Genomic DNA, 16,829 nt, shown 5'->3' on the forward strand with positions numbered 1-16,829 from the left:
ATTGTTCATCTGACGGAGTCTGTAAAGTTGTTTGTGTATCTTGTTTTCTTGTTTTTCAGATCTGGGATTTGGCTGATCCTGATGGCAAAGGTTACCTGGACAAACAGGTGAGTCCTCATCCACTGCTCTGTCTGTGATGATGTGCTATGCCGACTTCACATAGACAAGTCAACAAAAAGAGGATGTAATTACATTACTTTGGACTCTGATCACCAGATAAAATACTTTGTATTAGTAATAAAGCCTCTGAATTAGCTAATGCTAGCATGTCCAGCTACGGCAAACATTAACTTGTGCAGGCAAAGATAGAGAATATTTTTCTTTTTCTTAAATAAGAATATTGTTCCATATGTTAGGTAGAGAATGGAACTAATGTGTTGTACAAAGAGTTTATAGCTGTTGCTAATTCTCCACTCCTGTCCCTAGTTGGGCTTTTACACGTGTAATGTCATTAAAACAGTCAAAAGCAAAAACAACACAAAACAAAATTGATAATATCATACGATTAGCTAAAGATATACAGATGTTCAGTCTAAAAAGAGACAACTACAAACAGTCAAACAAGGATGTAATTACATTACTTTGGACTCTGATCACCAGATAAAATACTTTGTATTAGTAATAAAGCCTCTGAATTAGCTAATGCTAGCATGTCCAGCTCAAATGGCAAACATTAACTTGTGCAGGCAAAGACAGAGAATATTTTTCTTTTTCTTAAATAAGAATATTGTTCCATATGTTAGGTAGAGAATGACATAGGTGATGGACACCACTGTGTTGTCTCTTTAAGGGGTTTTATGTGGCTCTGCGGCTGGTGGCCTGTGCTCAGAGTGGACAGGAAGTCAGTTCCTCCAGCCTCAACCTCACAGTCCCTCCTCCCAAGTTTGTGAGTGTCACTTCATCATTAAAGTTCAAACCAATCAAATCAATCCATGTATTTTAACATTACAATCATTATACATGTTATGCACAAAAACAGTTTCTGTTATTTTTTTATTCAGCCATGTGTCAACTCTGAGTATGATCAGTATGAGAGAAGAAAATGTGTTTAATCCTGACAGTGCTGTTACAGCCATCTTTGTTTGTCTGATTTCAGAAGGACACCAGTAGTCCGTCTCTCAGCACAGCTTCTGCTTCCTCTGAACTACACTGGGCTGTCAGGGTGTGTTCACACACACACACACACACACACACACACACACACGCACAAACACACACACACACACACACACACACACACACACACACACACATATTGGTAATGAGAGATGAGATTCTTACTGATACAACATTTTTGTATATTTTGGTATTAGTCCAGCAGAAGTTTTACACTGAAATGTTCCAGTTTTGAATCAGCATGAGCTCCTCTGTTAAGTTAAAAGACAGTCAGTCCTTCAGTGTAACATACACTGTCTGTTTGTGTGTGTGTGTGTGCGTGTGCGTGTGCGTGTGCGTGCGCGTGTGCGTGTGTGTGTGTGTGTGTGTGTGTGTAGCCTGAGGAAAAGAGTAAGTTTGATGGGATTTTTGAAAGTCTGGCTCCAGTCAATGGGCTGCTGTCAGGAGAGAAGGTCAAACCAGTCCTAATCAACTCCAAGCTACCTCTGGACATCCTTGGGAAGGTACTGACTTCAACTGTCTCTTAGGTCTTACATCACACTTTTTGTTTCCATGATTAATATATGAAGTAACATGACTGCCAGTGTGGCTGCTAGAACGGTTGTCACATTATGATATTGAGTAATAAATTGTCAAAGAACATGCTTTTTTCCCATGTGGATTTATAGTGTGTAGTTTAGTTTTTTTTAAGTTTAATTGTTGATTTGATTTAGACGATGCAGTTTAACATAGTTTCAAAACAAAGCATGGAACTAATGTGTTGTACAAAGAGTTTATAGCTGTTGCTAATTCTCCACTCCTGTCCCTAGTTGGGCTTTTACACGTGTAATGTCATTAAAACAGTCAAAAGCAAAAACAACACAAAACAAAATTGATAATATCATACGATTAGCTAAAGATATACAGATGTTCAGTCTAAAAAGAGACAACTACAAACAGTCAAACAAAGACAATTAACTATAGATGTCAGTTATCTAGAAATGGGTACAGCTCTGCTTCGATTTTAGCACTTAACCTTTATTGTAAAGGAATTTATATCTGGAGTTAATTTGGTTTCAGTTGGTGATGTGTTCACAGCTCTTTATGGAAAAAGTTTATTGTCCAAATTTAGATCTTTGTTGTGATAGTATAAAGTTGTCATTCACCATGCAGAGAAACAAGTTACTCTGTTACTGTCTTGTCTTTGAATATATCTGGAGAGAGACTCTGGAGCTGAACTGTTGATACATTTATAAACTAATCTGAGAAACCAAAGATGAATAAAGCTCAAAGCTAAGTAGATATGCGTGATATTTTAGTTTCTCCTGGAACTACGCTGAACAGCCTCATTGATCCTCCTGCTTATCTCCTGCTGTTAGGTTTGGGACCTGAGTGACATAGATAAAGATGGCCATCTGGACAAAGATGAGTTTGCAGTGGTGAGTGTTATCTTTTTCTTCATTGTTACTTTATGTGATTTTTATTCTCTGTAGCCTGGACTAACTGTGGATAACTAGATAGATATGCAGTGGCCACTTTATTAGATATAGCCTTCTGATACCTGCTAGGACCCTCTAGTCCCTCATTACAGCCTGAATTCTTCCATGTCATGGATTCAATGAGGTGCTGGAAACAGATTCTGGTCCATATTGACGTCGTTCCACCACATCCCAAACGTGTTCTATTGGATTGTGATCATTAAGGTTTACTGAACTCACTGTCATGTTGGTGGAAGCGGCTTGAGACGATGTGAGCTTTGTGACATGGTGTGTTATCAGGCTGGAGGTAGCTATTACCAGATGGTAAATTGTGGCCTTAAAGGGATGAACATGGTCAGTAACAGCATGCAGGGAGACTGTGGCATTTAAACAGAGCTCAGGGACCAAATGTGTGCCAAGAAAATATTCTCCACCACCATGAGCCTCAGGCGTTGCCACAGACCGGATACATCCATGGATTCATGCTGTTTACACCATATTTTGCCTCTACCACCGAAAGTCGCAGCAGATATCAGGATCCGTCAGACAAGGTGACATTTTTCTAATCTTCTACTGTCCAGTGCTCAGTAGTGAGGAGCTCTGTGGTCAGAAGTAGAACCTGCTGTGGTCTCTGCCGATGTCACCAACCAACTTTAATGTTCTATGTGTTGGTCATTCAGACATGCTCTTCTGTGTAGAATGTCCCTCTGTTTCTTTGGCACCAACAATCATTCCCTGCTCAAAGTCACTTAGATCACATTTCTTCATCATTGTGTTTATACAACATCTGAACGTGCTTATTAGATATGTGCATTAACAGGGAGGTGTGTCTGCTGAGTGTATTTTCCTATATGAAGTTGATACATCAGTCACAAACAGCCTTGTATGTCTTTGTGCTGCATAATGATTAATAGAATTATTGGATCAGTGATTACTTAGGACTGTGTAGGTGGATGACAGTGATGTTCGCCTCAGGGTGTCAGTCAGAACACATGGTGCTCAGACTCGCGTAACTCTTCTGAAAAGCTTCATGTGAGAGAGCGATGTAACAAGAACATATACAAGGAAGCCAAATATTACAAGACTTCAAATAACCAAATACACTCAAATGAAATGACTTCTTACTTGGAGTACAAATTAAATTTCCATCATGTGGGAGGAATCTATCACTTACTGACTGCTCCTTTAAGTTTCAGTGCAAACAATGTTCCACCACACAGAACAACCAGCATTGTTCTAATCTAGCACTTACACCTGATATGTGCTGTGACACTAGCATTAGTGTATACTAGCCACATGGTGAGTAAATTAGCTTAACATCTGTCTACCAAAAGGCAGTGAAAGACATAAATATCCGTCAGAAATACCAGAGACTCACACACAACTCACACCACATGGATGCTGGAAAGTTCTCTGTTCTGACAAGGTGCCTCTTAAAACATCTATTTGCTGTTTACTACTGACTGCACAGCTCCATGTGCTCGACAGCACATCTGCACAGTTCTGCCACAGGAGGGCGCCTGTGCAACAAGAACTGATGGATTCAGTTATTGTTTCTGTACGGGCAAGTCACATTTAAAGCTGCTGTCAAATATGTCAGATATTTGAAAACAAGTATTTGGTTCACCTTAATCAGTGAACATTCAATAATCCATAATTAGTTATTGATGCAAAAACAGTGAAACATTGAAATTACTTGAAATACGTGCATTCTGTTGTAATTGTGTTGTGGTTCAGCTTTGGTTTTGTATAGCCTGATCTGTTTTTGATTCTTTATTTGACTGATAAAAGGTTTGTGACATAATGACTTTTATAAAAGATATACAGTATATGCAGCTAGTGAATGTATATTATGGTATAGTGGATGTGCCTAAGTGTGGATTGTGAATTCATTTGAATCTACAAGTTGCAGCTTCAGTCTCTTCTATAAGACACCCTCTGGGGACACAACAGTATTGATAGCAGGACGTGCTTCCCCAGGCCATGCACCTGGTGTACAGGGCCCTGGAGAAGGAGCCTGTTCCTGCACTGCTCCCCTCTGCCCTCATCCCGCCATCTAAGAGGAAGAAGAGTCTGGGCTCAGTGGCTGGCTCTGTGCCTGGACTGCCTGCAAGCCCCCCACCACCAAAAGACTCGCTGCGCTCCACACCCTCCCATGGCAGCATGAACTCACTCAACAGCACTGGCAGCCTGTCGCCCAAACACACACTCAAGTCTGGACAGGTAACGCTACACTGATATACACAAACCATTGTTAAACATTTTAATGAAAAAATCTAATCAAAATAAATTGACAACAGCCAGAAGCGGAATTTTATTAAGCAACAACTACTCAGCTCTGATCAAGGCTGACTGTGGGCTAAATATACATAGTGTGAGTGAAATATGTACTGAATATTCAATCAGTATCAGTAAGAGCAGATAATCCATATAGATTTTGTGTCCAGAACTAAAGGCAAGTAACAGGTTTGTTTTGGTTTTAGTTTTATAAAGGGAAGGAAGGAATATTATCCTTAATTACTGGGTACGTGAAAAATGAATCGGGAAAGCATAAAATCGGTAAGACACCAATACTTATAACAGTGTGTAAAAGAAGAAGTACAGTGTACAGTGTTGTAAAAGAGTGGATGTTTTTTTGAGTACAGACACATGAACCTACAACTAGCCAAGAGGAGTTCAGTGAATCAGTGTATTTTACCAACCCAGGTGTCAGAACAGAATCCATCACTGATGCACCCAAATACTTTTCACATTCACACTCTCACATTTTCAAATACTTGTACTGTAGAACCAGGCTGTGGTAGAGGATGAGGGGAACAGAACACAGTATAGTACAGTAGAGAAAGGATCAATGGAAGGATTTTGAATGGCTTTATTTAAACTGATACTGATCCATTAGAATAGACCCGGATTGGATCAGATAGTGATCTCTAAGATCTGCTGCACCGGGTCTGGGTAGGAAACGTATACTGAGTTATTTACAACAGATACACTACGCTCGAATACACACACTGGAGCCTTTGATATGATTCAGTGATTTACATATTTAGGCCTGTCATGATATCCACTGTAGTTGGATGATATATTTTCCCAAAAATAATTGTGTTAAACCATGTTATTGTCAAGACCACTGAAATACCACTGATATAATAATGTAATACTGTAATAATGTAAGGACAGCCTTTTAAATAGCATTGACCTTTTAATTCTAAAGAATATTCACACATGGAATATGAAAAAAAGTATTGAAATACTCAAAGACATAAATAAAACATAAATAATAATAAACAATTTACAGGTGCACCTCATCTGCAGACTGTCGATACAGGCTACAATTTACAGATGTTCCCTGAACGTCTCACAGGTGGCTGTGCACAGAGAAGCCTGTAGTGCAAGTCCAACCTCCCTCCATAGAACACTAACATCAGTTGCTTTTATCCTGACAGCTTATACAGTGTGTAACATAAGTTTCTCTCTGTCTCAGCATGTGGTGAACTGGGTGGTCCCAGTGTCAGACCGTGGTCGCTATGATGACATCTTCCTGAAGACAGATGCTGACCTGGATGGTTTTGTCAGTGGACAGGAAGTAAAGGAGATCTTCATGCAGTCTGGACTTTCTCAGAACGTCCTTGCCCATATATGGTAGAGATCAGCTCGTTAATACCTGCTATAATGTATTTCTTGGCTTATTATTAGTCTGGTATCACGCTCTAATAAAACAGCCTCTATAAAGGGTTTTTAGGTTTTAAGTAATGTCTGTAATAACTGGTAATAAATCATTTACTGATGCTTTAAAGATCAGTTATACACCTGTCATGAGAAGAAATTTTGTGTTTGGTGGGAATGTGTTTTTTTTCCCTCTCTGGAAATAAGTGTTCATATGAGCTAATCATTCAAGTGGATTTTCACAACCTGACAACCCAGAAGTTGTTCCTATTGATGCCTTAACACTGATCCATGAAACTCAAGCAAATCTATTATTAACCACTGATAAAGCCATTATTTATAAAGGGTTCCTTATTAAGACAGTGGTACCGTTAGATCTACCAGTGTTCATAAAATGTTTTTTTTTTTTTTTTTAAATGGATCATTCATGCTTAGTATTTGATGTTCAACAGGTCAGAGGTCATATTTAACACCGTCTCACTTACCCTCAGCTCAGCTATCACCTTAGTGCTTAATAGTAATGTGTGCAAACCAGTGGCAATAAAGGTGAAAGGACCTTGAAGGTTTCATTGTGGATATTTATTCAAATAAATGAGCCACAGTTGATTCTTTGACTTCAGTTCTGCAACATGCAACATGGAGATGTTCATTTTTCAAATGTTGTGGAAAGGTAAACGGATATCTTGAAGAGAGTTTATGAACTCCAGCAGTTTATTCTTCTTATTCACACTGTGGTCAGTCTGCTCAGTACAACTGAGCCTGTTGACTGTCTGTCTGTTGACTATCTGTTAACTGCCTGCTCTTTCCTGCAGGGCTCTGGCAGACACGAGGCAGATAGGCAAGCTGACCAGGGAGCAGTTTGCCCTCGCCATGCATCTCATTCAGCAGAAAGTCAGCAAGGGCATCGACCCTCCACAGGCCCTGACGGCTGACATGATCCCCCCTTCTGAGAGAGGCACTCCTGTCCCAGTAGGTCCCACACACACAAACACTGCATGTTCACTCCAGCTTAGGGAGCTTCCTGTATGTTTGTGTATCTCATGGGGTGGTTGTGGCTCTTCCACTAATCATAGGGTTGATGGTTCCGGACAGGCTAGCATGTTGCATGAGTGGTATGAATGGCAGGATGAGTGTGTGTGTGTGAATGGGTGAATGAAGGGAAGATTGTAAAGAGCATTGCATAAAAACACTATAAAAAATGCATCCATCCATTTAACATTAGTATTATGTGTTTTGAGACATGTAATATTTGTTAATATTACTATCCCCTGTGCTTACGTTATGGCTTTATGGCTTAAACAGTAGGCACACTCATTAACTAGAGTCAGTGTCAAATAACACACCAGACTTCAGAGAAAAACATTCAGATTCATAGTAAATGATCTGGATCTGTCCTGAAATGTAACGTGTCTTCCCTGGTCTATCCCTCCGCCAAGTCTGGTGCAAATGTGTTCAGTACGTTTTCCTGCTGACAAACAGACACAGGTGAAAAAATCATGTCCTCGATGGAGGGAAATATTATACAACAGCACCTCTGCTCTTCTTCCCAGAGAGTAATTCATTTTTTTGTGTTTGTAGCAGAGGTGGTCTTTATATCATCATTTCTTCAGAGCACCGTAGAAATGTTAATTCAACCTTTTTCATGTCGTCAGTATGACTGTATGACTGTCAGCTGCTAAACCAGAGTCCTACTAACGTGGCATAATACTAATATTAGATAACACAGGAAAAGAACAGAACTTGTTCGGGACTGATGATTTTTTCAACATGTCTTAAGAAGTGTGGGATGTTATAACTGTTCCTGTTGTTATCATCAGTCAGTAACTAAGTGATTTCTCTGGCTGCAGAGTATGTCAGGATACATGACCCCAGTTGGATCAGAGATGGCTGCTCTGTCTGAGATGAGACGGGTGAGTCCATTCTTGTTCTTCTCTTCTCTCTTCTCTCATCTTTCTCCTGCTCTTTGCATATTGGTGCTTTAAGGTGTGAAGTTTTGTCTGACATCCTGTTTCTTGAGCTGTACTAATTTTCCAATGTGCCAAAGCTGCCCACAGTGGCCAGAGAAAGTAAGTGAATTCTGAAATATGGTCAGAGCTTCATCCAAGTTACAGTTATGAACAAACATGATTTAGTTTAACTAATAAAACCCCCGTGTTTGTGTCTATGTCAGAGGCTGTCATATCTCTGATACATTTTTAGACCTTGGTCGTTTTAACTACATCTTTTAGCTGGATGAATGACTTTAGCTGTGTTTTGTTTGTAGATTTTAAGTTGTGTTAAGGACTTGTCTTGTGCAGGTCTGAGATTGGCAGTTTCACTGATCATGGGACTTTTACCGGGTTTTAAGTTTTCTATTTTAATAGTCATGTTATTTTGTGAGTTGTTCTTGAACTGAATTCAGCTATAATGGCTGTGTGTGGACTGCAAACTTCAATAATGACAGTAAGAGGAGGATATCCTGAAGGTGGAACTTTGAAAAAGGATCAGCTGATCCACAGCTTTGTTTCCATAGCTGCTGCCCAGGCAAAGCAGATTTCCTATGTCCAGTCCTCCAGTCTTGCTACACCAGTGGCCCGATTGCTGTCCACCCTGATGTCTCAGCTGTCTTTTCAGAGGTGATGCACCACAGCTCAGAGGGGGACATGGCTTCTCCACTCTCTGTAACAGTTTCATGTCTCTGATGGATGAGGCTCTGGTACATCCTGGTGATGCCTCTGCAATCCTGCTTCCATAAGAGCCAACGGACACCATCAAGCTATGGCTCCTTCTATCAACACTTTATGTCCTCCACCTGTGGCCAGCGCAGATTGGTCAGCTGTTACTCCATGATTTGAACGAGGCATGAGGATGTTGCAGGAGTTCTTCCTTCCTTTCTGTTCACCTGCAATGATCCTCCAACCTGAACCACTGTCCTCATCGCAGACCGAGGGTCCGTTGTCCAGTCCAAGTAGCTCACCTCTCCACAACACTACTGGGAAAACGTAGGTTTAATTGTTTGTGGAGAACATGCAGCTCTATGTGTGGTGTAAAAAGGGCTCTGCACACCAAAATCAAAACATCCTCCCACAGGTGGAGCAGGGTGGAGGGAGCATCAGGATTTGGGTCTCTGCTGCCTCTGGATCTGGACAGCTCCACATCAATGAAGGGAAAATTCATTTTGTCAGGGTGTCTGTCCACTTGCTGAAGAACAGGAGAAGCTGTTGATGCAGCAGGACAATGACCCTAAACATCAAAGTAAATCTACTACAGAAATCCTCCCTCTGGATTGAGGGCAGAGCTGCTCACACCACACATGCTGAGAACATGTCTGACTGAAGCAGCTCTATAAGAAGAAAGGTCCAAACTTCCTCCTGAACATTGAGCAGCTCTGATCAGCAGCTACTGAAGAGCTGGTTTCAGGTTATAGGTTCAACCAGTTGTTAAATCAAAAGGTTCACCTACTTTTTCCACCAGCACTGTGAATGTTTAATTGCTCAAAAGATGATAACTGCTGATGATTGCTGTGATATTAACTTTGTCTGTACTTATGGCTTAGATGATTAGGTGACATGTTCTGACTAAGGATGGGCATTTTCAGTACTTTCAATATTCGAGTACTCTCATTACCTTATGAAAGAGTACTTGATTACTCCCAAATTATATGTATGTGTATGTATATTTTTTGTTTTAATGTAAAAAAAAAAAAAAGAAATATGGGAAGTCCATGTCCGACTGGAAACACAAGCAGAACCTATTTTGAACAACTGAGTTGACTAATGTAACCAAAACAACACGTGCGCAAGTAGTGAAACGCTACTCGAATAATGACGTCAACAACGAGTACTCAAGTACTCATGCCCATCCCTGGTTCTGACCAATCAGTGTTGAAAAGCAGGCTCACAAACTCTTTCCTGTCACACCTTTACAATGTGACACATGTAGACATGAAAGTGGCTAATTAGATGAGAGGTAAAGCAATGACATCATGATCACTCACCCAGTCACATTTACTGCGCACTGTTGTACTATGGTGTTTTTCTTGTGCTGCTGATGTTTCTGCCTCTCCCTCTTCCTCCTCTCTCAGGCTATAATGTTCAAGCTGTGGGTAGGTAACATGGACCTACACTGTATGAGCTATAAATGCTTTCAGTGGCTGGTTGTTCAGTCTGATTACTGGAAAGCATTTGAAAAGAGTTTCTCTCTATTCCAGTGCAGTGCAGTGACAGTCTCACCCCATCAACTGTCTGCTGATCAAGGGAAGATTCAAGATTATATTTAGTTACTTCAAGAATGAGTATCATTGATAAAGCAGGTACAGTCTGTTGTGGCAGCTGTTTGTGGCTCTGGTGTAAATAAGTTCGATCAATCAAATCAAGAGCATACTGTATAGTTCCATTAATACTACTCCAGCTTTTAAGGGCTGTGGTCTTTGTTTTAAGATTTTTCTCTGCAACTAGCAGAACAAAGAAATGCTAGTAGAAAAATTCCGGAAATTCGTCGAAGCACCATGATGAAAACATTTTGAATGTTCTCGAAGTGAAAAAATATTAGTCATAAAATTGTAAAATCCTGAATCTTTCCTCTCCATGGCAGAGGTGGTAACACTCCCCCACCTGTTGGTGATTGGCCCAGCCCCCACCTGCTGCTTCCACCTCTGTGGTGCTCCTCTTATTGATCCACTGGTTTCTCTCCTGTCCTCTCTTTACCTCTCTGTCCTTCCTGTGGCCTGGTCTGCCATGGCTCAGTTGGTGCCATTTCATCAACCCACCTTCTTCAACAAATATGGTTTACTTTGCCAACCTGTTGTCTGTTTTGTCTTCCTCCTCCTCCTCTCCTTCTCTCTCTCTGCTCATCTCTCTCTCTACAGGACAGCTCTAGTTCAGTGGGGTCAGGGGAGTTCACTGGCATCAAGGAGTTGGATGACATCAGTCAGGAAATAACCCAGTTACAGAGGTAACAAATAGTGTCACTGCGGCATCGGACTAACATGACAGCACAAGAAGTGTGAGCGCTTTTACTTTAACGGCATTTTAAAGCTGCACAGAATATGAATCATTTAGCTAAAGCATAATGCAGTAACAGCAGTAACAACAGTAAGAGTAGCAGCAGTGTTACCATGTTTTTGGTAAGTAATAACCTTGATATTTACCAGATGCAGCCTGGAATTCAATTCTGGTTTCACTGTTAGCTTCTATTCACTCTGTGATGAATGTACCTGCTGATGTGTCAAATCTCCTGTCACTCTAACATTAGCTCCATCACTAATCCTTTGTCATCATCTGCATACAGGCTTTTATCACTATCTTTACTGAAAGACACTGACTTAACTATTATTATAGGACCTGAATCTTTGTAGCTATGTCTGTGTTTCAGAACCAAAAAAAACAAAACAAACAAAAAAGTCAAATTAACAACTACAATTAGATAAACTAAAATGTACCTTTTCTAAAAACATGATCACAAGATAGAAAAAGTCTAGCATAGTTTACTGGTTTCATAAAAACTGCATCACAGCACAATTTTTAAACTTGGATAAAAGACATTTTCACCCTTGCAAATCCCGATGAACCCACACAGAATGCAAGTCTTCACAGGATAAACGTCTTCTGACAGGGTGGACTGTTGGTGGACACTTATTGGAGTCATTTGTGTTTTTTTGTCACCTTTTTAAATTGATCATCATTGTCATTACATTTTGTACAAGGAAAGTTTCCAATTTCCTAAACCTTATAAGCCTAAAAAGGTGTCTGAGTCAGCTTCAATGGCAGTTTACAATGCGTCTGTAACTCCAGTGTTTACATACAGTAACAGAAGAACCTCCTGTTTTCCTTGTCAGCCTTCATCTTTATGAAGTCACACTTTAGCATATTAGCTAAATTCTGAGGCATTGAAAATGTGTTTCTCGATAACCACACAATACACACACACTATATTCTCACATATACTAACAAGTGTGTTTACTTCTGAAAAATGCTGTCACAGTACACTTAACCCACACCTGATGTGCACTAATACTGTAGTAAGATTCAGAGCCCATTGGCACTACACCACACCAGTTATTGGCTGTAATGCACCTGTAAGTTGAAGTTATGACATTTCAGATTCAGGTTTAATATGAACTGATGTATTGTTTTCAACATGAGCTACTTGACATCCATCGTCTTATTTTCAGTGATGATTTATGATTATTTTACATACATTTTTATTGAACGTTTAAGCACAGTGGGTGTGCCGCGAGAACTCCTGATCTAAATACTTTGATAGTTGTATTACTACTAGTTTTTATGTTAAAATCAAACCAGCAAATCCTCGCTTGACTGAGCCATGGATGATAACAATCTATGAGAGAGCTTCAGTAACCACAAATGTCCCAGTGTGTCAAGTACTTGACTACTGCAAAGTGAGGGTACTGAGCCAGGCCCTCAGTGCATGGATTTACAAGGAAGATGCTGATATCCAGAGACAGTGGGCAGCAGCACAGCTAACCTCACAGAACCCTCAGCTCTGTATAGACTGTATACCGATGGTCCACTGGATCCCCTGTGATAAAATGCACACTTGAAAAGGAAAGCTGCACTAACAGATGTGGATGAGCTGAACCACTCATCTTGGCTTTGTGTCATCCTGCTGCTTTCTTCCTTCTTCTATCCATCCATCCATCTCTCCATCCGCCCAGCCAAACATCCACTCTTCCTTTGATGTGTGTATTTTATCAATCTTTTGTTTGTTCACCACTTACTCTCCATGCTGCCTCAGCACTCTTGCCTTTACCCAGTGGAATACTCTCAGGTAAAAACACAAACCACTGAATATCCCTGGACTGGTATTCTGTCAAATCTACTGTGACACACACAGAGTGAGTGAGTGGTGGTTCTGTCCTCCACTGCTCCTGCATAGAGGTGATCAGTCGGCATCACATACTTTCACATTTGTACATGGGAAAGTGCTCTCAGACTTTTAGATCCTACTGTGTGTGTATTCAAGTAGTTCTTCAAAGCTTTGAGGTGTGTTTGCGGTCATTATCCTGTTTCTCTACAAAGATACAAACCAGAGGGTGGATCATGTCTCTGAAGAATGGATTAGTACTTCTCCTTGGTCAGGGTGGAGTCAGTTCCATGCAGGTGTCTTACTCAAAAAGTAGCAAAACAGTCTTGAGGAGACCATATTCACACAGCAGCCATTATCCTCTGGGGGATGCCTTTACCCTGACATCGGTGGTTACCCTCATCCTCAATTTTGACTGAAATCAAATCAAAACTGTTTGTAGTGTGTCACTTGGTTTTCCAACTGTCATTTAATATGAACTCACAACGTCAAACCTATCAGAAACACCTAGAATAAGCCTCAGTCATTCACAACAAATAAAACAATGAAAGCCTAGTAAGAAATAACAGGGAGCGTGATATGGTGTCATTCACCAGCCTTTTAGCACAAGGACTGATTTTACTAAATTGGAAACAGAAAACTCCACCCAAACATTTGAATGTAATGAGAGAAGTAATGAAAGATTTGGCACTAGAGAAAATTTAATTCTCTGAAGAAACAGGCAGATCACATCCATAACATCAAATTATCTGACGAGTTGAGACGGTGTCTTAAGACCATGCAAGGAAACAAAGGAATGGAACATAATCGGGGATGGAGTTTTGAGTTGTCGACCACCCCTCTGAATATTTCATTATTGTAACCTTTTTAAACTTTATTTATTAATTTCTTCATTTTCTATCTTTATTCTGTCTTTGTTTATCTAATCCATTGGCGGGATATGTATATTGCAATTGGTACTGATAAAGCTCCAGTATTGTCAGTCGCAGATGAGGGTTGTTACACAGCTTAAAAGCAAGTGGTGTTACCCGCCTTCAGGATCAGTGGAGTAATTCTCCCCTTTTGTGTGTGGACATATTGAACATGATGGACAACTGCAAATAACCAAAGCATCGAGAAGGAACACTGGAAAGTGTGAACTGTCTGGTGATTGTCATGTTTTGTGAAGAACAAGGTTTTTCATGTATGTGTGGGCGTTTGTATCGACAGGGGTTCGTGTGTGCTGCATGTTGTAAGACGTTGATTGCTATACTTGAACAAAAAGACAATAAATATGGGTAAAAAAATAAGATAAAATAAAAGAATGAAAGGCTAAGTTAGCAGTGATGCACTCTCTCTGATGCCATTACTGTATCACTGATGCAGGTTGATCATGAAGCTGTATAATGTTACTTAGTCTTAAACGCTTGCACAAGCCAATGAACTGATTTCTCATCTGACAACTTTAGCAGCTCTAACATTGACATTTATGATGATTGCAAACTTCATGTTTGCTAGCCTAACATTAACTCAGTGTTTCCAGTGTTTTCAACCACCTGGTCATTCTCACACAGGATTTCATCAGAGACATTAGAGTGGTGAAGGCTTCCTACCCTTAGTGTGATGTCAGAGGAAAATGGCCGCAATGTGAATGTGGCCTATATACAACGGATTGAATATTCCCACCAACATGTTTCACTGTGGGTTTAATTCACTGAGATATCATTCTGTCTGCTGTGAGTCTTTTGTTCTTTATTTATTGAGTTTTGTATCTGTGACGAAGTTGCTTTTCTATCTCTATCTGGGAACTGAGCTTGATGTATTGATCTTCTGATTGTGCTTTGGACACAACTGATTCTGTCTCTCTAAAGCGAGTTCCATTGAATATATAAACACAACACATTTTTAGATGACGTGTGTGTTTTTGATTAATTTGATTCATAAGTCATCAATTATTCATTCAGATAATGAATTTAAAGTAATTAGAAAGGCACACTGATCACACAGAGTCACAGTTTTTAGTTTCTTTCTGTTTGTGTCATGAAAGATTTGACAGAATCCCAGTCCAGTGTCTTATGACTCTGACTTGTTGATGTGTGTGCACAGCGGAGGGATAGCAGTTACTTTCTTTTCTGTTGTTATAATTTTGCTTGTGTGTGTGTGTGTGTTTGTGTCTCAGGGAGAAGTACACTCTGGAGCAGGACATCAGGGAGACAGAGGAGGCCATCAGATATAAGAGTGCAGAGGTTCAGGTGAGAGTGACCTGTTCATTGGTCCATCAGCTACAGTGTAAACACAGCTCTGTTTAATGTGGGCAGTTTAAACTAATATTGAATCATGACACTTTGGTCTGTCACCCTTCCATTTCTATATTCTAAGTTATAATATTTTAACCATAATTGCTTGCTCTTTGCCTTTCATACACAAACACACTGCACTTCTATACAGGGCCTGTGGTTGCAGTGTGTATGTAGTGCACTCAACAGCTTGGCTTTATTTTACTTGCTTGTAATATGGTGAACACTTGTCTATTGGATGTGACACTTGTTTAAATTAATTTCCCATCAGGAGATGCAGAATGACCTGGACAGAGAGACAGCCAGCCTGCAAGAGTTGGAGGCTCAGAAACAGGATGCCCAGGAACGCCTGGAGGAGATGGACCAGCAGAAACACAAACTAGAAGACATGCTCAACGAAGTCCGCATGAAGTGCCAGGAAGAGTCTCAGATGGTGAGGAAGAGCGGGGGAACTGGGGTTTCGGGTGAAACTAAAAACACTGTGATGCACAGGGACCACGGAATCTTAAATAATGAAAATGTACTTATTAGTGCCACGGGTGCTCAGCTCCGAGGCACTCCTCTACAGCTAGAATAGCTGAGAGGAGTGCCTATTCTAGCTGTAGAGCTATTCTCTACAGCTAGAATAGCTGAGAGGAGTGCCTCGGGGCAGAGCCATCTCGAGGTATCTATTAATCTTCTGTTTCGGGTTTATTATTCTTCCGCCAAATTTCGGCGCGTAACTCGTCCCGCAGCTTTGAGAAAACCCCGGTAATATATACATCAAAACGTCTTGATCCCGCAAGGGGTGCTATGACTTTTGGTGTTAAAATTCCAATTTTTCCCAAAGTTATTCCCAAAAAAATGGGAATAAAGATGTGTATAAGAGACAGGGGATGGATGAAATGCCACAAACCTACTAATGTGAGTTGTGTGTTTATTTCCAAAGGAGAAGTCATAAATGACCTCAAACAGACATTTGACTATTTTCACAGACACATGATGAAATTACAGGTTACATTGTAGTTTGGAATGAACATGGTGCTGTGTATGTGAGAAAACAGGACAGGGTTTTTTATTTGACTTGATCACTGAATTTCCTGTTTCCATCAGAGAAAGGTGAGGGTGCCCCAAAGCTTCCCTCCCCTTTTAACGAGGAGACCCTCCACAGCCGCGAGTGTGACTCCACACAGTTACACTCCGTCTCTGAGTGGGAGTATAGGCACCGGATTGGAATTGGGCCTTGGTCTCTTCTCACTTGTGGTAACGTCCTCCTGGTTGTTTCCTCATGTATCTTGTGTATCCTCCTGCTCACCTGCCTTCTCATTAGGGCTGGACCTTTAATCGAAATCACGATACGGCCAAATGTAATATCAAAGTCAAACAAGCTGCAATTTTTCCTTTGATAAAAATGGTCACAACAGACCATAAATGAAGCATTGTGGTGTTGTATCATATTCTCCAGACGTGAGGAAACATGCTTGGTACAAAACCCAACAAATATCACATCATCATCATTTTTTTTTTTTTT

The 16,829-nt window shown here is 40.4% G+C and overlaps 1 protein-coding gene across 3 annotated transcripts in view; it reads left to right on the top strand.

Annotated features, from left to right (window-relative positions):
• eps15l1a (epidermal growth factor receptor pathway substrate 15-like 1a) overlaps window positions 1-16,829 on the top strand; it is a 50,586-nt gene that overhangs the window by 6,285 nt on the left and 27,472 nt on the right. For 2 of the 3 annotated variants that reach the window (XM_087179963.1, XM_087179962.1), the window contains exons 7-15: window positions 1,494-1,619; window positions 2,475-2,534; window positions 4,554-4,796; window positions 6,058-6,215; window positions 7,052-7,208; window positions 8,087-8,149; window positions 11,086-11,171; window positions 15,202-15,274; window positions 15,591-15,752. In XM_087179963.1, coding sequence (XP_087036089.1) covers window positions 1,494-1,619; window positions 2,475-2,534; window positions 4,554-4,796; window positions 6,058-6,215; window positions 7,052-7,208; window positions 8,087-8,149; window positions 11,086-11,171; window positions 15,202-15,274; window positions 15,591-15,752 — 1,128 coding nt within the window. Of the gene's footprint in view, window positions 1-1,493; window positions 1,620-2,474; window positions 2,535-4,553; window positions 4,797-6,057; window positions 6,216-7,051; window positions 7,209-8,086; window positions 8,150-11,085; window positions 11,172-12,974; window positions 13,008-15,201; window positions 15,275-15,590; window positions 15,753-16,829 lie in introns of all 3 variants that reach the window. The other variant, XM_023428853.2, reaches the window with a different exon arrangement.

Source organism: Seriola lalandi, unplaced genomic scaffold, assembly GCF_002814215.2.
Source record: "Seriola lalandi dorsalis isolate HSWRI2012SDOR001 ecotype SW California unplaced genomic scaffold, Sedor1 jcf7180002054885, whole genome shotgun sequence".
NCBI lineage: Eukaryota > Metazoa > Chordata > Actinopteri > Carangiformes > Carangidae > Seriola > Seriola lalandi.